The 25,254-nt window shown below is 39.9% G+C and overlaps 1 protein-coding gene across 2 annotated transcripts in view; it reads right to left on the bottom strand.

The window, feature by feature from the left end:
- Positions 1-12,318: 12,318 nt before the first annotated feature.
- Positions 12,319-25,254, bottom strand: part of NCK2 (NCK adaptor protein 2) — an 85,730-nt gene continuing 72,794 nt past the window's right edge. For both annotated transcript variants that reach the window (XM_030961542.1, XM_030961533.1), the window contains exons 4-5: positions 24,165-24,886; positions 12,319-14,910 (exon numbers count right to left, since the gene is read on the bottom strand). In XM_030961542.1, the coding sequence (XP_030817402.1) occupies positions 14,716-14,910; positions 24,165-24,886 (917 nt within the window). In that variant the 3' untranslated portion in view covers positions 12,319-14,715. The remainder of the gene's footprint in view (positions 14,911-24,164; positions 24,887-25,254) is intronic.

Raw genomic sequence — 25,254 nt, forward strand, 5'->3', positions numbered from 1 at the left:
ATTCAGGAGAGAAAAATACAGATGTAAAAATGCACTAGAAAAAAATTGTCTGTGTAACCATGCTTGAGAATATGCCACAGCCTCAGTTATGCCTGCAGCTCACAGCAACCTCTCTGTATTAAGGCAGTGTCTTTTGGGAGCACACATCAGTGACCAAAAAGCTGTGATAGCAGAGTTGTGCTTAAGAGAAAAGCATTACTTTTCTATCAGAGCCAATCAATAGACCTGATTTAAAGCTCTTCCCTTTCTGTGTGAATATCAGTGGAGGCTCATTCCTCATCCTGATCTTTATTGCTCATCCCCCACCCCATGCTTGCTGCATGAAAAACTCACACTCGTGCACCTCCACTTCCTCTTGTTCTTCCCTGTGATCAGTTTTTCTTCAAATACCATTCCACAGGGCACCTTTTTAAAAAGGGCTAACTCTTAATACTTATTCTTAATACCACCCATTTGTTTTAAAGCCCCGTCCTAGAACTGTGAAGCAGTTTCTTTAATTCTGGATGAAGCAGGATGGGAGAAAACAGTTGCACTGATAATCCAGGCAAAGTAGGTCTGATTCAAGTCTCAGAGACTGTTGGAGGACTGTGGATGGCAGTGATGGCACACATCCCATGTGAATATCTCACAAACCTGCACTGTGGTTCCCCTCAACCAGTGGCATGAAATTGGGCTTTTACTAGTATTTCACACCTTTATTTTCACTGCTCTCTTTAAACCTTACCCTCAATATTATGGCATGATTGATAATGAGTCTCAAGGCCACGTGAATGGTGGAAATGACAGTCACAGTTACCTGAAGCATCAGCTTGTGGGTTTTAATGCTGTGGCACTGAAGGGAAACACATTTCAGCCCCAGAGTTCCCACCCCAAGGCCCCATGTCTCCATTTTCTAATTTTTTGGATCCCAAGAATATTCTCAGACCAATGTATTCAAAATGGAAATGAATAATCACCAGCTTAACAGTCATTAATCCCCTGTAAGCACACTTCTGCATGAATCTATTAATTCTCATTTCCAAGTTTTCAGAATTAAAGTGTTTGATATAGCACATGCTACTTATTCCCTTTAATTAAACAACCTCCCACTGCTAAAGCGGGTGAAATATTTCATCAGTCAAGAGCATGCACAGCCCTCATGAAGAAAGTTTCCGGGCTTGCCTGACACACAATAAAATATGGAACATCATCAGCTGAAGTTTCTTGGCTCACCTTAAATCCCACTTATGGCAGAAGCAGCAGGGGAATTAATTCCCCGCCTTCTTTACAACATGTACCTTAAGAGAGAATTGCACAGTTCAGATTTATATTGAATGTGTGCACCCTTCTTCACAGCCTGAAGGGTGGCTCTGATCAGCAGCAAAAAGAAATTATGAGTAACGTCACTGAGCACCTGAATGACAGCAAATCACTGACCTATAGGAAACTGTTTTGCATCACCAAAGCAATTCCGCATGAACAAATATCCATTCATGTGATGAATCCATGTGATTTGCCACTTGGTAACTCTGGAAATAAATTAGAACAGCAAAGGGATACACTATCTAATCAGCGCTGGAAAAAGAAGAGATTAACTGTGTTTATACTCCTCAGTGCTGCAAAGCATGTGGAAGAACAGGAGCTCTAACAAGCCAATGGAAGAAAATGCAGAGTACCATTTAATTTTTCTAATTCCTCATTTAATTCCATTTTGGGGGGCATATACAAAGCATATATAGAGTGTACAGAAGTAATCTTATGATATTTGTGATTCATTATTGTTTTCATAAATAGAAAATGGAAATGTACCACTCTGGCGAGAAGGTGGATGGATCTTCACACATTCAAGACAAGTTGAAGTTTGTAGAAGCTTTTTAAATGGTGTTTCATAAGTAGGGCCCAAGGTTGAGCTTTCAGCTTTGCATGTGATTGAGAAATCTCACAAACTAAGCACACAGATACAAGAAGAGGGCACAATAGGGAAAGCACTGGGGTTGTAGGGGATCATTTGACATGGGCGCCTCACATCCAAGCAGGACTGTGACCCTGCTTGCTCAGAGGAGCTTAGGACTAGAGGAAAGCAAAAAGGAGAGTTTGGCATGGAGCAAGCACACTTGTCCAAAAGAGCACAGGCATTTGAGAAAGTAATGTTTTTGAGCCCAGAACTGAAAAATAGTGATTCCTTTGAGACTTCAAAGTTTTTAGGTCACTTTGAACAAGCTTCCTTTAAGTGTGTGCAATGCAAGTCATTCCTGAAAATCCCAGAGGCCTAACACCATCCCCTTGATGGAATCAGATTACAAGGAAAACTTGGGTCATTCAAGAAACATCAACTAATAACAAAGCCATCTCTGGCAGTCCCAGTGGACTGCAGTGTAGGAGGCTGTGAATCACTGAAGACATGGGAAAATGGCAGCAAGAGAAAGAAAGAAATGACCAGTTTGCAGCAGATAAACAGGTGTAACCTCATTAAATCCTTGTCTATTAAAATCCTTGTCAAACTAAAGCAGTTGTCAGGATCTGATCCCTGCCTGGAAACTCCCTACTCTTTTAAGTATCCAACCCCCAATACTAAACATCTTATATGATTACTGCAATATGAATCTTGTGAAGCTAGCCAGTTCCAAGCAGTAGGGAAGAAAGGAACATCATTAAGCAGCAAGCTTAATGCTTCTTACAGAGAAGCTGAAAGAGAACTCAAGAGGAACAAACTGTCAAATTTCAGCTGCAGTTGTGTTGTATTGCTATACCACCACAAAGATAAACATCAAAATCCATGAGATGAAGGAATTTGAAAGCAATCATTCCTAATCTACTTTTTAAGCTCTTTCATACACCAAAAAAAAATTCCACTACAATGGTCCAACAAGTGACAATCTCAAAGGCAAGTCTTGAAACTGGGAATATATGTGACACTGTCTTCTCTGTAATTCCAAAAGACACCAAAGGTGAAAAATATGTTTCTACATAAGTACAGACCAGGCATTGACCTGGTAACACGCACATTGCAGCTCAGAAAGTTGATGGCTCTGGGCTGCATCAAAAGCAGTGTAGGCAGCAGGGCAAGGGAGGGGATTCTGCCCCCCTACTCTGCTCTACTCTGTGAGACCCTACCTGGAGGGCTGCATCCAGCACAGGAAAGATGGGGACCTACTGAAGCTCAGAGGAGGGCTGCAAACACAATCAGAGGGCTGGAGCACCTCTCCCAGGAAAACAGGCTGAGAGAATCTGGGTTGTTCAGCCTGGAGAAGAGAAGGCTCTGGGGAGACATTATAGCTCCTTCCACTACCTAAAGGGAGCTGACAAGAGAGCTGCAGAGGGACTTCTCACAAGGACATGTAGTGACAGGACAAGGGGAAAATGGCTTTAAACTGAAATATGGTAGATTTAGATTAGATATTAGGAAGAAATTATTTACTTGTGAGGGTGGTGGGGCACTGCAACAGATTCCCCCAGAGAAGCTGTGGATCCCTGCAAGTGTCTAAGACAGATTGGATGGGGTTTTGAGCAAACTGGTCTAAAGGAAGGCATCCCTGCCCATGGCAGGGGGGTTGGAACTAGATGATCTTTAAGGTCCCTTCCAACCAAAACCATTATGTGATTCTTTGAGACATCCAGAATTTATTTTTAATATTGGCTTATTATAGATGAAGAAAACTTGCAAAATCTCTATGGAATAGGAATGTAAGGTCCAAGAGCATAGGCACAGTAATATCACAGTGTTCCTTGAAGAGCTGGAACATTATTTGAAAGGTGAAATAAACTGAGAAAACAAATAACATTAATAACATTCTTTTTTTTCTCCAGCTTGAGGTTTTTAAGTCCCAAAGTATAATATTCTTTAAATTCTTACTATTAAGGTTTTATCCATTAAAAATATCTAACACTTAAAACACATTCCCCTAGATAGGATCAAATAACAATAGACAAGGGAGCTCTGAAGTTGGAGGGCTGAATTTTAATAACTAGAAAATCTGAGAAAAGCCACAGTAATTCTACAGCAGAAAACTTAGGAAGTCAGATTCAGATAAAGAACAGTGCAATAGTTCATACTGAAGTAAGCATGAAATCCCCTTTCATATAACATTCTCTTTGCAGATTTGGCATTATCTTCACTCTTTATACGAGAGATTGGTAAAGTAAACATGCCTCACCTAAGATAGTTTAGAAAACACAGATATATAATTTAGTCAGCTGTTCTGGAATACAAGTTAACATTTCTGATCCCCTATATCTTCTAAAATTGGGTCTCTTAAAATCATAAGTGTAAGTGCCTTAATGCCTTCTGATATCAAACAGAAGTCAGGAAGAAATGAATTGTATTAAGAATTTGAGCCAAAGCCAAGTCCAGTCATTTTGATCTTTCCATTAAATTTCAGCCAGCCTTGGTATAAGCCCTTAGAGAACATGTAAAGTAAATGTTGATGCTCTTTGTGGTTATTGCATAATGTTGTGAGGTTCTTTGCAAATAATTTCCTTTTTCTGCATCTCAGTTCGTGGCCACTGTCCATTAAAAACAAAAGCATTCTCAAACTAACAATCAGGGTGCCAGATAATGTATATATCTGCTTCTCAGTGTAGGCAGCATCGCTGAGGAGCAGGGATTTTTGTCTGTGCTCACATAATGACAGACAAATCCTGCTGAAACATGTCTGTATGCGACGCTTGCTTAACCAAAAAAAAAAAAATATATATATATTCAAAACATGTGGCGAGTGTAAATTGTAATCATTTACCAGATGACAGTACCAAGACTGGCCGGTTTCCTGAGTTCTGGGGGAAGAAATTCAGAGGGAGGGAAGGGAAGTACTGTCAAACCTCTCTATCAGCTGGAAAGGATAAGGATTACAGGAAGGGTGAATGACATTCAGAGAAAAATAACATCTTCATTAATTTTTCCTCTCTTTTTCAGTACCTGTCTATCATCTTAGATAAGCATAAAAAATCTATAGCTCTCTAGATCACAATTTACCATGACTTAATTTTCAAGACTGTTCTTCCTAATGTCTGCTGACAGAGATAAAACGTTCTGGAAAAATCTCTCTGCTTTCTTTTTCAGGCCAGTAAAAGACAGCTTTCATAACTGGGAAGCACAGCAGCTGAAAGCCCAGGGGAGGATTAGTTCAGAGCATCCTGCTAAGAGTTCATAACTCACTTGCTCCCATCCTGAGCGGGAAGAGATGGGTCCCATTCAAACGTACAAAGCCTCACAAGGACTAATGAGGAACCAACAAAGAGACCAGGTCAGCCAGTATCACTAACAAGAAAGGTATATTTTAGCTCAGATTCACATGCTCTCGCTTTAAAAATAAGAATCACAGGGCTTTTAAGGCCTTGCATCCCCCTCATATACGTGTACTGGTTAAGTCTACTGTTACAACTGCATAAATAGGAGGGCCAGCCAGACATTAAGACCTCTTCGCCGAAAAAGAGATGATTCAGAATTGACACACACCATATTTTACCTCTCCTCATCAAGTTTTATGCATCAGCAGCTCCCAATCCGACTCATATCCATGCCGATGTTAAATGACTTAGTATTGACAGATGGCCTCATACTGCTCTTCCACCAGGATGGGGCAGTCCTGTATTTTCTGTGTACTGATGGCAGGCAACACATTCTTCTCATTCTTCTTGTGGCAGTGGGCAGTGAGGTTCCCTGGCATGGGTATGACTACATAAGTGCAGATGTTTTCCATATTCAGTGGGAAAGGCTAGTGTGAGAAGAAAGTTCAAGGCATTTTTTTTCCAAGTGTCAGACTTAAAACAACTTGCTCAAGTATCAGGGCTGCCAAACATATCACAGAAGCCAAATGGGTATGTGTCCCCAAGCCATCAGTATGGTGGGGAAGGAGGAAGAGCAGAGGAGTTTTAATGCAATTATGTACCCTACTAAAATGGTTGAAGTACTGGTTCTCTCTTCCTAAGGTATTGAGCTCACCAAGGATTAAGGCAACCATGTACAGTCTAGGACAATGTGGATTACAGTCATGCCCAAGGGTAATCAAACCTTTCCCTGCTGACTAGTGTGCTATGGAAAGGCTTGCACTGATTCTGAATGGAGAACTGAGTCAGTTCTGAAACAAATAAAATCTGAAGCAGTCTTTTAAATTGAGGGAAAGTAAACATGCACACACACACATCTATCTGGGACAAAGGGGATTTCTTAGATGTCTTCATTTCCTGCTGCAGAGGCCGACTGCTTATTCAAGCCCACTGCTATTTATATCCCGCCTCTGTGTCTTGAGAGCAAAAGCATAAACTTCTTTAGAGTGAAACTGAAGTTTCTCTGGCCTGGGCCTGCTCAGTCCAGTCCCTCAGCAAATGCCTTGTGCAATCATTTTGAACTCCACTCCAGCTCACTGGTGCAAACACATACATCACTCCATTCGTGTGGGTGAGCACACTCCCAATGGTGCTGTCACCAGTCCTTTCATGCTGCTTCATTTCCATGGCTCCTTGGTGTATGCTCTTTGTCTGCTCTCCATCATCACTGTACAGTGCATAACAATTACTTTGGCTCCTCTTTTCAGTTTGAGCTGTTCCTTCCTTTTGTACATGAGCTGGAGGCTATTTGTTTCTTTTCAATTAAAGGGCTTTGTTTATGATATCAGGTTTCGAATGAAGATTTTATAGCACACACCATAATTGTAACAGCCCCAATAAACAGCACAAACTGGCATTTACAGCTATAACACAGTATTATAGTTACATGCCAGTGTAAAAACTCCCCTGTATCAGCCTAAATATGCATTGATGCATTCAAGCAAAACACATGTCAAAAGCTGCTACTGTTGAATTGCAACTCTCTTGGAGGAATCCTTGCTATGCTCTCTGTTCAGTGGTAGAAAATACCAGCCTGTAGGTCAAGAAGAAACTTCAGCAAGGAAGAAAGAAGGGATGGGCCAACAGTCCCAAATACATAAGAACATAAGAATTTCACTGCCCCTGTTTTGATGAGCATGCTGTGTGGCATTTGTGGTAAATATGCAGGAATACTGGCCATGTATTTTCCCATTCCCCATTTCAGAATTGCAGATGTTTAGCCTGTTTGAGCACCTTCCACAGTGAAAACACATGCACTGGAGCTCCAAAGTCAAGCTGCTGATTCAAGTGGACATTGCACCATCCAATAACCACCTCTGTGAGCAAGAACAGGTTTGCTCAGGCCATGTAGTTATTTGCTTGATTATCCGTTCTCTGATGTTCCCACAGCACAAATACACCTCCATGCAGGGAAGTGGGCCTGCTCCTCTGCAATCTGAGGGTGTAAGGGAGAAGTGTGGAGCAAAGCAATCATTCCTCTACATTAGGCAGGCTCTGAATATTAAAGGTTGTAAATGAAGGGAGAGTAGAAATACTTGAACACAAGAAGAAGGAGATGAAAAACTGAAGAAGCTCTAGGGCACAAGAGAAAACAGGTGAGAAAAGCAAAAAAGCAGAGTAGACCAAGCAAAATGAGGCAGGAAGACAAGGCAGATGAATAAAGCACAGGACAAGCAGGATTCCTGGAAGCTCAACCAGCTTCAATGAAAATTATGCTAGACCACATGCAACTGCACTAGGAAAAACACAAGACAAATTATACATCTGAGTCATCATAAAAGCAAAATCATTGCAGTTAACAGTAAAATAATAAAAATTCAAGCGAGGTGACTGTGTGGTGCCCTACCCTCAAAGATTCAGATCTGTACTATGCACAGCTTGATTTCAGATATATTCCTGAAGGAGGCTGGGTTTGTTGTTCAGAAATTCTAAGACTATTGCAGAATTAACATCCTGCTACTGCTGAAGAAAGCAATCTCCTCCTTCCATAAGTAACCATATAGTTCCTGACATTGCATTATATAATGAGCTCCTCCATTATTACAGTTTTAGAATGATTTGTAAGCTTTTACTACAGAGCATTTGATTTAAATCGGAAGGGTAACCTGTTCCCTCTTTTTCTTTGTTTCTTTTCTAAAGAACAGCCAGAGTTCATTCTATTAGGACAAAGTGCTTCCCAAAACTATCATGAAGGAGGAAAGCACCTTTGGCTCTTATTTCCCCAACACAGGATAATACAATTCATCATGAAGAGTATTATTTCCCAAGAAGCCAATACTGGATGGAAAGGCCATTGTTCCAAATGATCCACAAAGTTCCAGAACGGCAGCCAAGGACCAGAGACTTTCCAGGAACTAAAAAGACTGTAAAGACAGATACACATGTATTTCTAAGGAAAAATATTCAAGAGAAAGAAAAAAATAAATAAAAAGACAAATCTGATGCTAATTTAAGGAGACAAGTCTCCAAGACCACTGTTAAACAACATGGGATGTTGCCATGGAGGGGCCCGTGACTGCTAATCTAATGCTCATCACATGGCAAAGGAGTGAGTTGAGAATGATAACTTTTGAAACATGCTCAGGCTTCTAATTTTTACAGAAAAAGTAATACTAAAGAGCATCAGAAGGCTGACAATATAGGTATGGTTACACACCACACCAGAAATGCCAGCTAAAATGAAGATACAATTTCTCTTGAACCATTCTCAACTTCATAGCAGAATGATTACACAGAGACAAGCCAGAGAAGTGGTACATCTGATCTCTGTTAGCACAAGAAACAACCCTGAGACATATTAACACAAAACATCCAACACTGATGATGTCAGCATTCACTGCTGAATTAGTAAGGGCAAAGGACAAACATAACTAGGCTTAATGAGTTCTCTGTGTCATCCATCCATTCCTGGTGGGTTCTTCTTGTTCTTCTCTTCACACTGCACTCTGTGCTTAGCCCAAGCTAGTTACACAAGAGCCCTGAGACTATGGAAATCTCTTCTAACATAATCACAGTTGCCCTGTCTTTGGTGGAGACGGGTTGGGGCAGCACAAAGACAGGCCAATGTCAGTGCAAAACCAAGGAACATGAATTAACACCCCACTTTTCACTGGGACATATATCTGCAAGGATTTTCATTAGGAAAGCTGTCATAAACACCAGAATGTTTAATTTTCCTGGGACCTCAACATTCACATTCTCTCCTGCAGTAATTCCTGCAAATTTACTTATGTATAAACACTGTACACCTAAAAAGGGTTAAGTTTAACTTCTACAAATTAGCTATGTATATAAATGAAAATAAACATCCTAATTCTACAAAGAGAAACCATCAAGACATGGTTAATAACGCCAGAGCCTGTTCTCTCTAACTGTCTGCTGGTGCCCTTACTGCAGTTCTTTATGGCTGTATTATCACCACCATCATCTCTGGACTTAGTATTCCAAACATACTAGCTGCCCACAACTGAAGGGCTTCTTTGCATTACCAATTATAATTGCACTGAATGCACTACTGGTTCTGTGACATAAAAAGGAATTAAAAAAAAAACCTCATCAAGCTTATTTCAACTTGAGAGAGTTGAACCCAGGTGAAAAACTAAGTCAGTAACCCACAGAACCCACTAATTAATTACCATATAGATGTATGTATCCAATCTAATGGAGATCAAAATTAAAAAAAAAAAGTAGCCCATTATTCATCACCAGTTTCAATTACTGGGTGGGAGAATAATTCCACTTAACACATTCCCTGTGGCCTGGCCCACACTCAAGAGATGTTTTTTGGGAAGAAGCTTAGAAGCAAAATCTGGCTTGAAAACTGGAGCAAGGCACCTCTTTTGAAATCTTCCCTCAAAAATCAAAACACCTCACCACCAACAAAGCAGTCCCCAAAATCCCAGCTCTCCCCTTCAGAAGATAAATATTTTCTATAGTAAGACATTGAGATCAACAGCTTTATCCATCCCCTCCTTCAATAAAATGGACTAAATCAGCATTAATTTGTTAATCTTTGTATTACTTCATGCATTCATGCCATATGATGTCAAGCTAAATTTCAAACAAAATCCATTTAAGAAAATAGAAAAGAACATTTCTTACCTGTTACTTTTTCCTCAAAACTGTGGACTCCCACTGCTGAAGATAATCTGTCAAGTTAAGAGTCTTCTTTCTTCTTTCTTTTTGTTTAACCTCCCACTCTTCAACCATTTAATATTACCACATGGGAAAGAAAAATGCAAGGAAAAACTTGTCTAATGTGTCAATGGCTACATGCCACTTCTATTAGTCAGCTTCTGTATCAGCCTGGGTGGATAGTTCAAGTAACAACAGGGGAAACATCCTATTTTCTAACAAGAAAAGACACACTAAGAATATGCCAGAAAAAAAAATTACATTTTAAAATACAAAAAGAGCATAGGGTTCCAGCAGCACGCAAAAGACCAGAAAATACTACAGTTTTAAGTATAGCATATATAAATTATTTTTCACATTAAGTCAATTTAGGTCAAAAAACATTATGTGTTGATTTCTCCACCAATTTGTAACTACATCCAACGACATGGATGCCCACCTAAAAAAGAGAAAAAGACAGCAAGCTATTGCTTTTGCAAGACAATGGCACAAGAACATACATTAGGCCTTGTTTTCACATACTAAAGCTGGTGCACGTTTGGGTTGCAATTGCAGTATACTTTCTAGAAGAGTATTGCACAACTGATTTACTTGTTAACCAAAATAGTGAGTGAACGGTAGCATTTACTTGCATCCTTTCATTCATGTGGTACAGGTAATGCCCTTCAGGACTGTGCATGCTGTACTCTTGCTGGTTTGCACTTTTCCACTTCACAAAAAAGGCACTGAATTTGAATGTACTGAAAAGAAATTAATAGGAAAGTATACAGTTCCTAGAGCATTTTAAGAGATCAGTGTTACTTCAGCAATACAATTTTCACAGCTTATTATATGTTAACAAGTTTCCATTTAAAAATGAGTCATCCCATCCCACTGGAGTAAGAAAACAGAACCTGTCAGATTCAGATTGTAGGAATTGCCCAAGTTTCATTTACCACTGAAGCACAGAATTAAACTACCTTAAGACCAAGAAGAAATGAAAGCCCTTACAGTTATTTAGTAGCTTTTGCCAAGTAAATTGTCAGACCTACTTCAAAGGACCTGTAATCCATTTTCTAGTTTTTTATTTATAATTTAGGCAAAAATCTGACTCATTTTTATAGGTGAAATTGTATGGTGGCGTTTTGAAAGTACTGCAACTTTGTGCTATAACAGAAGTTATTGTTCGAAGTGTGGAAGATCTCTGTTTCCTCATAGTGAAACCATTAAACTAGACACCAAACTTTACAGTACAGAAAAGCTGCGATAAAGGTTTGGAGGAACAGCTGTAAACTTTAAGGATTTAATATACATTCATGAGACATGAAGATTGGAATGGAGAACACTAAGCAGAACCATTCAAGTGTGGGACATCAGAGTTTGTTCATGCAGTCAAAGATGTTAAATACTCAACTGTGTATCTTCATTGACTCTTTTCAACGGCAAAGAAGAAGCAAATCCTTTGCTTTTGTAACACAGTAGGTCCATGTGAGTTTACCTGGCATGTTCTCAGTGCACTTGTTTGTTAATCCTTTACTAATTTGTCCCCACCTAATATGTGATACCACAAACAGTCAAGATAACATCAAGTGGGAGCTTGTCATCAAGCTCCCAGAGCTAAAATTATAAACATGGATCTAAAGTTTCTGCCACTGTGTGGAAACTGTTATGGATTCACAAGTCATTCACATTCCTCCAAAGACACCAGCAAGGCAAGAAAACATTAACAGCTGTACAGGAATAGTACTTAGAAGTACAACTTATGCACCTGTATGAATCAGGTAGGATGGCAAAAGTCAGACTAAACACCATAAAGAAAAATCACAACTTCTACTCCATCAGAAATTATCTGAGCCTTTAATGAATATTGTAAGCAAAGAAATTCAGGTCACCATGACTCCGCTCATATTTAAAAAAAATCCCAACCCCACCACAAGCTTTGACAAAGAGGCTCTAAGTAGTCAAAAAATAAAGGTGAGATTTTGTCAAGTAATTGAAAGGTGAGTATAAAGTAGGAAAATAATAATAAAATCCACATCTATTGCCTCTTTATGAAGCATATAGTACTGAAGATTATTAATGCTTAAGCCAAGTCCAACAAATGAGATCAAAAGGGCAGGAAAAGGTGGCAAAATGCGTATGAACATATCTCAATAACGATGGGAACAACTGAAGAGCTATTAATGAGTCTGTTGAATGGAAAACAAGCTGATAAAATACAGCATGGGAAAAACCCAAGGTGAGACTTACTTGAAAAAAAGAAAAGAAATTACTCGGGCTAGTAATTTACAGGCCATAAACTAACTAACTGCTTCCAAAACAAAGTACTTTACAATTTACACCTCAAGACACAGAAGCTGTTTACAGAGGATGAGGTAAAAAAATAAGCAAAAAATTTGATAAATCCATTAAAATATAAAGCATATAGTAAAACCTTCATTCAGATGTCTAGTTGATTTAGTTCTAAGCTACTAAGACTAGAAAGGAGTTAGGAACTAAGAGAGCTTGTAAAAATGGACTCTAGAAAAAAGTGAGAAAAGATTGCAAGAGGCATATGAAGACTCCTTAAACAGGAAACATAGGGAATATTTCACAAAAAATGAACACGGGGCATGAAACAGTAATTAATCTGTTTACTGAAAAGGTAAACCATTCCCATATATAATTTCTGCAAATACTACCAAGAGACAATATGACTGAAAAGCAATTCACTCAAACCTGAAAATGCTCATACAACATATAGCTGACTTTCTTAACATTATTGCCATACCCAGTACATGCTTCAATTCACCTAAAGAAAAAACTAGGTATTAGAAGGCAAATCCCTACATTCTCTGCAGAATTCACTCATGAGGTTTAAGAAGCCCATGTAGAGTCTTTCTGTAGGTAAGGTGTAAACAACTGGTGATCCTCACCAGCTTCCTAAGGAAAACTTCTATCTTCTTAGAAGACAGTCGTGGGTAGGTGCTCTTCAGGATAATGCATGATCATTTTGGATTGCTCTGTATCACTGCTTTCTTTCATTAAGCTTTACCAAGCACAAGTGTCACTGCCCAATTCTTAGTTAATGCACATACAGAAAAATACATTTTTTAGTTCCAGTACAAGCTGTCAATTCAGAAAACCTTACAGAAATAACATTTTAAGAGTGGTGGAAAAATAGTATGTGCATAGAACTTCAGAAATTGTACCTGCCTCTTGGATCTGAGGAAGACTGCAGTTCATTGCCAAAGGTGCCAGTGCAGTCTCCTGGTGGTGGCATGATTTACCCCAAAGGAAGTCAGACAGTGCTGGTATCTGCTTAACCGGCTCTAGTTATACACAGAGGTAGTTGCATTACTATTGGCTGAAACAGAATAGGTAAGAAATGTGTTTTAATAGCAAAGAGGTACCAGGAAATAGGTCCATCTTGCAGATTTCATTAAAGCTATGAATGGACTTAATTATCACAGAAACAAGAAACACAGAGCTCAATAGACAAAACTGTCCTCTGCAGTCGCAGATGATTTCTTTTTAGGCCACACAAATTCCAAGACAAACAAATTCATTATTTACTCTATTTCACCTTGCTAAAATAACACCAGGACTACCACCCAAGGATAAATCCAGTACTCCATCATGACGTAATACCTTTTTTATTACAATATCCAAAAAACTGAGTATGCAAGATTTTGAGATCTCATGATCCGTTCTTCAATCTCAGGAATGTGCCATCTAAAGACTGTATATTTAAACCATAAAGGAGTTTAAATGTAAAGAAAAGAGAAAAATGCATTTTCTTCATAAACATTCTGTGTGTCTCTTCCTACCAACCACGCCATCCTCTGTAAAACCCGAAGATTTCTTTCTGTAAAGCAAATATATATATAGTGTTGGTAGCCCGCCCCACCCTGTCCCAAGATCAGTTTTTATTAATCTTCTGTATTAGTGTCAACAATCAGCTACAGATACATATTACTTTGAGAATTAAATACATAATCGTTTAATTCAAACAAGCAGAAGGGCAAGAGGAAAAAGCATTATGTGGATGGCACATTTGGTTGTAGATTACCGAAACATTCAGCCTTTACAATTCAATTATTCTTTCTCTAGTAATCAACTTTCAAATAAAATTTCTCTTTGTTGCAATTACAGACCAAAATACACTAGTTTTCTTTTACTACAATCTTACCATAGTAGTTTAAGAAGTACTATTACAAAATGCTTTTAATTAGTGTACTCTTTATGAAGAGTCAGAGAGGCAATGTAACAGCAGAGTACAGTGTAAAGAGTGCTTCTAGGAACTAGGAGGTTTTGTATTATCCTACTCGGTAAGCGATATAGCTACAGAACTCACAGCCACAACTGTTATGTCTACTCTCTCTCACTTAAGCAGCTGCAGCTTCAGTGCATTCAAACTGTGCCCGATGTCTCTGAAGGGAGAGTTCTGCCTGCATGAGCAGTCTGAACAGATTAACACTGGTTTGAATTGAAAACGCCCCTCCTTGATCTGAGCTAACTATGTAAACGTACACAGGAGAGGGGCGTTTTGAACTCTGCTGGGAAGGTGAGTGCTCGCCACGGTCACCCAAGGGAAACTCTCAACCTGAAGAGAGGTGGTCAGAGGTTAACAAAACTGGAACACAAAGAGAGGCAAACAAAAAAAAAAAGGACAAACAGCAACTGACAGAGCAAACACTTTAGAAAGAGCCTATTCCTTAAGCCTGCTTCAGATATTGCTCTGCTCTATAAAAGTGAATTTAGGACCTAAGGCTTGTAAGTTATAAGAGGCCCAGGTGGCCAAGTCCATCTTCAACGTCACTGAAGTGCTTTCACAAGATATAGCTTTTCCCCGTGTTCACTGGTGAAGATGGGAGCCTTTTTGTAGTGTTCCACCAACTCATCCATAGTATTAAATCGCCGCTGCCCAATACAATAGACATTGTCCACGAGCTGCACCTTGAAATGTTTGTTCTTCCCCGATGCCTTTAGAGATACTGAGAAGTCACTGGGCTGTTGAGAAGAATTGAGAAAGAAAGAAAAAATTACATAGAAGAGAACAAAATGACAGCATAATTTTGCAATTTTAGGAACAAACTGTGTCATATAGTTGACAGTAATTTACATTAGCCTCAGCTTGGTGCTTTAGCTCCTTAAGAAACCCAATAGCCTATTATTCAATAAATAATTACCATTGTTATTAACGTGAGCAGTTAAGTCAGTTAAGTGAAAGTTCCCCAGATACACAGTTTGAAGCTGCCAATTACATGACTAAACTGCAAATATTATCTTAGTTACTCAATCTAGAAGCACAAGAATGTCAAAGAGAAGGGAAGAATTTTTATCATGCATGTCTTTCTCACTAGAGTGCCCAGGAGAAAACAATTACTGCAATATTGCTTGGGCGAGATGAAGAAAACCCCCCATTTCGCTTTTTTTTAATCCATGACCACTAGAGGGCCATTCTTGCTTTGCATTGCAAAAGACAAAAACACATGCACCTTTTATCTTCATTACCACACGTATGGGGAATAATTTCTCCCATTGAGTACATTTTCTTTGTGAAAAAATATAAAGCTATAGAAGAAAAACACCGTACAAATCTCACCATCACACCACTACCCACAAAAGACAGAATTTATGCACTAATGAAGTTACTCAGGACATAACAATTTCTAATGATACATCTCTTCATGATGGCAATCAGTTGCTTTAACAAGGCGAGTGCCGTCATCCAAACAGCCAGAATGAGACCATTCCACTTCCCTCACCACATGCCACATAGGAAGGTAGAAAGGACACAGTGTCCCTTGCTTCCAACTGAACTCTGTCTCCAGCCACCTACTGCTGCTGGCTGGCCACAGAGATGGTGTAGGAGCCTGGGCAATAAGGATTTAATGTGCTGCTATCTATGTCTCAAACACCAACGACCATTCAAGCAGGCAAGTTAGAAAAGGATGTGGCTGGAAAGGGGGGGATGTGCAGAGGTAGGGCAGCATCCTTCTGGGGCCAATTTTCCTGTTCTGGTCCATGCAGACCACACAATACAAAACAATGCAGGCATGGGAATGGGGTCAAGGAACAGGCAAGTCCAGCAGAGGGGGATCAAGACTACCAGAAGATCCTCAAAGCTCCCCCCATTTCCATAAAGATCCAGAAGAGTACTCATGCCATTTCATTAATATGAAGAGGAAGAAATCTAATCCTAGGGAGGAGAAAGCTTACCTGTAACCAGGTAGCCCCATAAAGCCTTGGTGATGTGCTGCCCAGGCCCTGGATACCCTGTTGGCTGGACTGATCCTGGATCCAGGGCTGTAGATCTCCTTTCCTCTGCCATCTGATCTCCCTTTCACTTTCTCTTTCTTCCCTCTTTTATTATCGCTCTTACTACTAGAGAGTAGGGGTAAAACATGAATTTCTATGCCAACTGTGTAGTTTGCTAATAAAACTTCATGAGCTTCTTTTGAACCCTTGTGGTTTTTGCCATTCTTTGATGAATCTTGGGTGCTCCCTTCCATGTAGGAGGGGGATATGACAGATGGGAGCATGGGTTTGCCCTGTGAGAGGTGTATGGAAGTATGTGTCACCAGCCAGCAGGAAAATGAATAAAGAGTACACACTGGAGTTTGTAACAAGCACTTCATGGAGTTAAGTAATGCCTGGCGCTACTCTGGAGGTACTGCTGCAGTGTCTCAGCCCACTGAAGGCATGGCTTCAAGCACAAACCACTGAAGGCACGTGGCAGGCTTTTGACACAACCGTACTGTGTCCCTTGGTCTCTCCCCACCATGGTGCTGCTTTGGCTGGGCCAGCACTGCAAACCTGTGCCTGCCCAGGTTAAACAAAACCCACCTGGCTCACAGCACTGCCTTGGGAACAATCCTGAGCACAGCCGTGGCACAGTAGAGGACCAACTGGAGGGGTCAAGAGCCCTCACATGTTACTGCTGACACCAGACTTCACAAAACCACACCCTGAGTCCTCTACACTTAATTTGTGAGGAGTCAAACACACACCCAGCACATACCCAAATGAGCTGGAGGACAGCTTTTTCTCAGATACGCTGTCTTTATTCCTGCAATAAAATGGGTCTCTGCCCACGCATTCCTCATGTCCTGCCTATCCCAAAAATCTCATCTCTTGCATCTCCCCCTCACCTGTCTTAGCACTAACACTTTCTCTGCCTTCCCTCTGACTCCATGGGCCCTGCCCACAGCAAACAAAGCTCCTGCCATGCCTGCTGATCTGGCTGTGGTCCAACTCAGACTGGAGGCTCGGCTTTGGACAGCAGCTCCTCTCCTTTTGTTCTGCTAAAGGCAGCAGCAACCTCCCCACACCCTTGGCCTAACCCTCTTCTACCTCAAGCCACTACATTCCAGATCAACAGGCATCACTTCTTTAAAAATTATTTTATGTAACACCCATAGGATAATTACTTGTTCCATCATTATAGATGGTCACTGGGCCTTGACCGGGTCAGCGCAGGCTCCATCAGGAAGGCTTCCTCTGGCATTGAGCAGCCACTGGCTCAAAATATATGGAACACTCTCTGTGACTGCCAAGAGGGCACTGGGAAGGGTGGGAGAACGTGATGGAAAGAAATGTGCATAAGAGTGCATCTCTGGGATTTCCAGTGCTCCACCCAAGATACATTTTGTACCCTGTCATCCATCCCTAACTCCAAGTACGAAAATCGCTATTTTAAGCCAGCTATCTCTGATATTAAACCCCGGCCTCAGCAGCATCATAAAGAAGGCTGCACAGAACTCACACCAAGACTGGCCTATTTTCAGCACCTACTCCACTGGGTTAAAGCTAACCTGGCTGTACAAACACTTTGCTGTGGTTAAAGCCCTGAATGCAGTGTGGACAAACCCTCCAGCAGCCACAGTCACACAGGCCTGGAACCTGCTTCCAGTGGAACCTCCATAGTGCCAAGCAGCAGCCATTAAACAGTAACGAAGCACAGGCCTGCACAAAGCTCTCCAGAAGCTTTGGGACCCCAGGCTCATGGAGGAGAAGTTTAGGGGATGGGCAGTGTACTGACTGCTGTGCCCTGAACAGAGGCAGGTCTGTAGGGTCTCACCAAGGACAGACTGAGGCAGCAAGTACAGATTAGCCAGTTAGGATTCCAAAAACAATATCAAATCTTGCTGACTAAGTTCTGCTGCTTCCATGGGTGATGCCTACACCAAACAAAAACCAGTAACGAAAAGGTCCTCAATTAAAACAGAAGAACTTACAAATGGGAAGTTCATAATCTGAACTAAACTTTTTTGTTTGTTTTAGGAACAGGAAACAATTTTATGGCAAAAGTTGAAAAAGAAGTTGAAATAATCACTTTGCTCTCAAAAATCTTTTACTATTTTCTGACAAAGCAGTTGTTTTTAGCATGTCAAAATTATGAGTTTTCAAAGCTCCTTGTATCTCTTAAGAAACATTATTTCTAGGCCATAAAGGATGTGCTAATGACACGCAGAGCGATGCTGGACCTCTGACCCACTGTCCTATGACCCAGGCACTGGCCACACGTCTATCTTTGTGAGCTGATCCACACAATATATTAAATAGTCTTTCTGCCAGTTTAATTATAACCTTAGTGAATGAGCATTTCTCATTAACTATTGTCTATTCTCCATAGCCCTGGTGCCTGCTAGTTAGATTGATACATAAGTAGAAGGCATTATCATATTTTCTGCAGCTTATGTTACAAAGTTTATTTTTTCATTATCTGATTTAATTTAAAAAAATGTAAAAAGCGGAAGGGCTGATCTAACTCTTTTGAGAGTTATCATCCGGTGCAAAGAGATGGAAGAACTCAAACAGCTGTTGCAAAAATCCTGAAACCCTTTATTGGTCTCAGAGTAGTAACTTCCATAGGACTCAAGAATGAACAGCAAAAGCAATTTTACTTGTTTTTGTTTTTATTTTGGTTCCTTCTTGCCCTCATAAATGCAAATTCATTAAAAATATTATTTAAAAAATCTAAATAAACTATTGCTATGAACACTTCCATTTCAAAGTATGCTGGTTCGATGCAGTTTGAATTGCTTCCCTGCTGTCCTCCTTGGATTTGCTCCAAGTCTGTTTATTTTATTTACTGTTTAAACTATTTTGTTCTAACTGCTGGCCAATTTTTCTCTCTTCTCCCTCTTAAATTAATTGCTACATTTGGATGTTTACACACTAACTTTTCCAGGAAAAAAAGATTCACATACACCAAATAAAAGCAGATCAGAAGTAAGCTTTAATCCCCTAAGTCTATAGAACAGCTGATGATTCTGCAATAGAGTTACGGAGCGTAGCTTTGCGGCAGGGAAGCTATGAATATTTCTGCACCATCATAACTGGAAAGACCTACACCTGAAAAACGTAACTTGAAGTTAAATCAATTCCTAAATCAGAAAATTAAATATTAGGTTAAATGCACCTACAGTCCTTGTGTAGTAGTACTTTGAATTGTTTTCAATTCCTTTAATACCTGCTTGTACCTAGAGATGACCATGAGCTAGCTGGTGCCTACGGCATGTGGAAAACAAATGGTAGGAAGTTGTTTCTTTATTTCTTTGGTGAGGAATTGAATGATCTTTAAAAAAAACCCACAACCAATTGAAAACTACCATGAAAACAAGTGATAAAGCAATATAAGGAAAAATAAGTGAAACACGAAAAACAGAGTTCCCTCTTCACATCCTCAATTTGAGAATGAAATGACAATTTTATCGTTTATAAATGGCAAGGTTGTGAAAAACAGTTCCCTCTGAAAATCTTTTACTGATCCTGTAACTTATTTCAAATTTTCCCTTTCATTCCAATTCTGTTTGCCAATGTCCTTTCTTCAAAAAGATATTCTCACACACTCATTCTCATTCTTCAAACTACTCCAGGCCCTTTGAGCTCCCATCAGTGAGCCTGTCCTGGGACTCCCCAACTCCTTCCATTTCCATACCCAAGTTTTTCCTCACTTCTCCTCTTACTCTACCACCCAGCCAAAAAACTCAAAGTCATGGCTCAAAGATCTGAGGTCAGGCTGGAAAGAGCCATCTGGGAGAGTTAATTCCTTTTTCTACCCCTTCTGTTTCATTTGGATATAAGCAAATACCATTCTCCTCCCTATGTAATGTTCATGTTCCAAAATCAATATTACACATGAATTGGTTTCATTGATCTTCAGCTACAGCTCTAATAAGATTTCTGTTCTTCCATTTAAAATAAGCCACTAGGATATTTCCTTACGCCTGTTTTCAAAGAAAAACTTTCTCCTCATGTCTGCTGTACTTATCAATCACTGCATGTCACAGAACATGACCAGTGTTCACCTTTTAAACAGTTGCCACATTTCTTTGCTCCTATCCAACAGTTGCAGGATTAAAACCCCAGGAAAACATGGGACACTGAATGCTACAGAATTAGCACCTCAAAAAACATACAAACTCTGAACCTCTGCCTCCTCCTTCTATTGTCATTTTTGCTAGACAAAGAACAGAGAAGCTAAATATGATCTCAAAAACTGACAAATCCAGTCACACCTACAATCCTCAGTATCATTTTAACATGCCTAAAATCATCAGAATCATCTTAAAACAATACTCTGCAACTTTGTTTAGGATGGGTTACTGTAACTTGAATGCTGTGACACTACCAGCAGAAGGTAACCAATACTCCCTAATGAATAACTCCAAAAACTTGCATAGCTCACTCACTAACACACTGAGAAAAATAACACCTTCTCCGCTTCATGAGAAGACCTCATAGGACTACAAAGTACTGGTGTTTGCCTGATCACCAGTTTCACAGCCACCTGCAGAGGACTGCAAGGGGGCCACAAGTTCTGACAGAAGCTTCCTTTGAAGTTTAAAGGTGTCTGCAGCAAAGGCTCTGCTCAGAAGCTCGAGGTGACACACTACTGCTTCCTGTTAGCTGCAGTACTAGTTAGCACACTTGTTTCCTGGTATGAACCTGAACAAAACAACCCTCTCCCATTCAAATTTGCTTCTGTACTCAGTGAAATCTGAGGTCTTCAAAACATTACAATCACCCACCCAACCAAAACCTGTTTGTCTTGGGTTAGGAGCTACACAAAGAGACCAAAAATCTGACTGCTGAAGAGCCTGCAATCCAAAAAGTGGCTCCACAGAGACCGCAGAGGTTAAATCAGCTTTTTTCCCCCATTGTTTTGTTACTTAAGTGAGACAAACTGCAGGTTTCATTAACCTAGCAGCCTGCAACAGAAAGAACAATAGTTAGCAGTGCTTCTAACTAGGCATGTGCCCAGTTCTTTTAGATCTCCAAAACTAAGGTGACATTACCTAGGTATAACACAGTTGGCAAAAATATTATCGGTAGGGAACTGTGCCTGTTACATAAACTATGGGCTTAAATGGTTCAAACAAGTTTATGGTTCTAATAATAGTATTTCGTAATTAATGAAGATAATCAGCCTCCTAGCTACCTTACAGAGTTCATCTCGGGTTATTCTCCTCTATGGTAGCATCCTCTAGATCTAAGTGTTACTGAGGAAAATATTTTTGGCTAAAGAAATCTAGCTGTGAGATAAACATCTGGCAAGTTAAATCTAGAGAAATATTGTAAAATCTTGCAACTACTAATACTTGAAATGCAAAAACATTACAGTCTCATCAAGTGAATACCAAATAATACAAACCTTCATCTATCCAAGGACAGCTTTTCATAGCTCAGTAACAAGAGAGAAATTGAAATCTAAGGAAAACTTTTATGCAGACCAATTTTTGTAACTATGGTGATGGAAGGCTACAGAAAACTCTAAAACAGGTCAAAAATCAGGCACAGGATTAGGAGCATGACTCACAGTTTTATCTATGGACCTTTCTAGAAAGGAATAACCCCTGCATTCCTAGCATTAAAGGTGAGTTAGCAACACAGCGTAGTGGGAAGCGCTGGTCTGGTGGTCAGATGAGCAAATCAGGGAGCTGACAGCTTGGCTCTGCTCAGTCTGTTCCCTCTAATCAAGACCATCTGCTCAGATTGTGAAAACACTCCTGGTGACTTTTAGCCACAGCATGAATAACCTCTGTAGTCACATGTGTGAAATACAGCAACTGTCAGAAATTCATGAGTCATTGCTAAACTCTTTCTTTATTCCATACATAATAAGTTCAAAATAGATTTTTACGATCCTTTTCTCAATGCTAGCAAGTATGCCCATTCACTTATTGTATCACTTGTGGCACTCCAGGGAAAAAACTAGCGTATCCCAGTGTTTTATAATTCACGTACATAAACACACTATATGATGGAATGATACATAAAGATTAGGGCAGATGAAAGTTTGAGATGCAGTAAATTATTTCTTTAAACCTAATAAAAACTAAAACCCACATGCAGTACTAATGCACAGAGGCATTTATGTGCACAACTGCAGTTTTCTCACTGCTAAAAAAAGGCTCAAATACAGGATTTGCAAGACCAGATAAAGAGTACAAAAAGAAGGAAAAACGCTAAGTTCCTCTATTCAGTGCTTTTTTTCCCTGCAGGTGTGCGAAAAACTTGCTGCGATATGAACTGAATAAATTTTCTGTTATCCCACTAAGTGTTAGATGCTAGAAATAGTGTTTGAAGAGCACATTCTCAATGAATCTTTTTGTACTCCAAAGCAATGATTTCCAGCCATAATGCAGGCAAAAAGTTTGAAACTGCTTTGAATGCAAGGATTTAGTGTTATGATGTCACATTAAATAAAAAGGTTACTGTGTTCTTTCAAGGAAGTTCGTTTACTCCAGGGATAGAGGCAGACTCTTAAGAGCTAAAAAACCAAGCTGTAGCATAGTGGTCACTGTGGCATATCATGTCCTGAGAAATAGGTAAGAATTTTTGTATTTTAAGTAATGTATTAATTTTCAAACTCTCCTTCTGGCACTTTCACAAGAGATGAAAGGAAATTGATAGGTACAGTCTCAGGATAAATCACAATGCAGCCTCTAGATCTGAAAGTGAGCTTCTACCTGCTGGACTGAAGAATCCACCACATCCAGTGTGCCTCTATCTGATAGGATGTTGATAGAAAAAGAATGTTGGGGAAAAAAAGGAATTAATTTAATGGTTACCATAATCCTCCAGTGGCTTTCTACATTTTACAAGACTTTGTGTCTCACATCAGTCTATTCTTCTGTTGACTAAACAAATTTGATTCTTCTCAGCCTCTGTAAATCAGTCATGATTTCTAAATTCCTATTTTTCTTCCTATCTTCCTCTAGTTTATTTTAATTTAATCTCTAACTTTTTTCCTGTTCTCCTGTGGTTTATTTGCATTTGCCTTTGTTTAGTGATTATAATTAAGCAGAAATAGGAATTCAATGACACAGAGCTTCAAAGAAAGGGTAGTTCGATAGCTATCACGTTTTTTGCAGAGCACATTCATCAAGGAGAGGTGCCTGAAATTTAATCAGACAATACTGTCTTCAGATAAAAATATCTGGGACTGTTACAAAGTTGTACTTGGTCAATTTTCTCAATGTTATGTATGACGTAAGATTAAAATCTGTCACCTTTTCAAAATCATAGTCAAAGGATAATTAAATTTTAGTGCTTTAACTGCAAATTCTCTGGCCTCAGCACACATGAAAGTCCTTTCAGCTGAATTTTAAATCTGAACTTCCAGAATGACATGAACCATAACCAGCATTACACAGATCCCTCTGATGCCATCAAGGCTCAATTTACAAGGCATATGAGCTGCTGACTTGGCCCTCTCTGTTGTATATAACAACCTTAACAACTAGATATAATAATAACTTTACCTTATTACAAACTAAATTATCTAAGTAGATCAAAAACACATTAAAATGGAATTTTAACTAATAAAGAAACTATGTAATTATTAAATGAAAAGCAGAACACAAATGACCAATGCAAAGATTCTGTCTGAAAACAGATCAAATCAATGACCAAATTTTTAATCACCTAGAATTATTTTTTCATGCAGTGCTTTAAATTTGAGGATTGCATGAGAAACACATGAAAAGCCAAATGGAAGCCTGAAATATTTTACTTGATTGTCCACAAATTTAAAAAACCCTTGGATAATACAGTCCACAGCTGTTAAATTTCAGTGTAAATGTCACTGCATTTCACTGACAGACCAATTCTCACAAGGAGGGAGGGTATTGGTTGGTAATGCTGAAGCCCTGCTGGCTTCTTTAAGGGTGAAAAGACAGGGAGTCTGTTAAGTGCTGTGCTTGCTAACCCATGCACGGGGGTTACAAACCTGCGGGCTGAGCACCACTTACCGAAGATTCACTGTCTCTAACAAGGAAATCTCCTTCCACTCCCCTTTCGTTCAGGGCACATTCTGCTTGGTGCCGGGTAACGTTCCCGTAATACCACTCTCTTCCAGCAAATCGTCCGGTAGAAGATGGTCCCGTGTAGCTTATCTGAGGTGGATGGGAAGTGTTCATGGAAGGACCATCACTAATGATTACTACATAGTTTTTAGGAACAAGACCGATTTGACCTCTGGAATTTTTACATTTCCACCATTCTGGGTCATTTTCTGGCTTTTCAATGACTTCCATCGTTTCCCCTTTTTCAAAATTGAGCTCTTCATCCGTGACCGAGCTGAATGGGTACAGTGTCTGAACGATGTGGAGTACTTTGGTGCCCTGGCCGTTACTCATGGAAGCGCCTTTCCTAAGGCTGAGGAAGCTGGGTGAATCTGCAGTTGCCTCCTCAACCTCCTCTACCACATAGTTCGAAGGGAACCAGCCGATCTGTCCATTGTAGCTCCCTCTCCACCAGCCATCGCTGCACTTCTCCATGACAATCACTCGGGACCCTTTAACGAGGGATAGCTCATCCTCCCTCTCGGCAACGTAGGCAAATTTCACGTAGGCGGGAATGTTAAGATCATAAATCCGGTCGGCGCTGCTGCCGTTGGAAGGGTACTCTGCGTCTGTGCTGGGAGTGGGGGAGGCGTCTCTCGCGCTCGTCTTTCTCTTGGTTTTTCCCAAGCCTGTTAAAGACAGAAATGTAAAGTGGTCACTTGGAACGCTTGTCCCCAGACTGCAAAAGCTGGATGTGGTGACATGCTGTACCCTCACTTCAATAACACTACTAAATGGAGATCTCTTCTGTAACACTAACATAGTCAGGAAATAGCAACACCTTTAAGAGATTCTTGTTAACATCCAGCTGATGCACCATTAGGTAAAGAGCAATTTGTGTTATAATGATTTCTGTTCTCTTCTCGGAAGGAGCAGAGTTTAAGCACACTTAAACACGGTAATTTCTTCACTGGGAGAACAGCTAATCACTGAAACTGATTCTCAGCTTGCTTTTCTCTATCTTTAAATTCCAGCCAAATGCCCATGTCTTTTAATT

The sequence above is a fragment of the Camarhynchus parvulus genome, chromosome 1 (genome assembly GCF_901933205.1).
Source record: "Camarhynchus parvulus chromosome 1, STF_HiC, whole genome shotgun sequence".
Classification (NCBI taxonomy): Eukaryota; Metazoa; Chordata; class Aves; order Passeriformes; family Thraupidae; genus Camarhynchus; species Camarhynchus parvulus.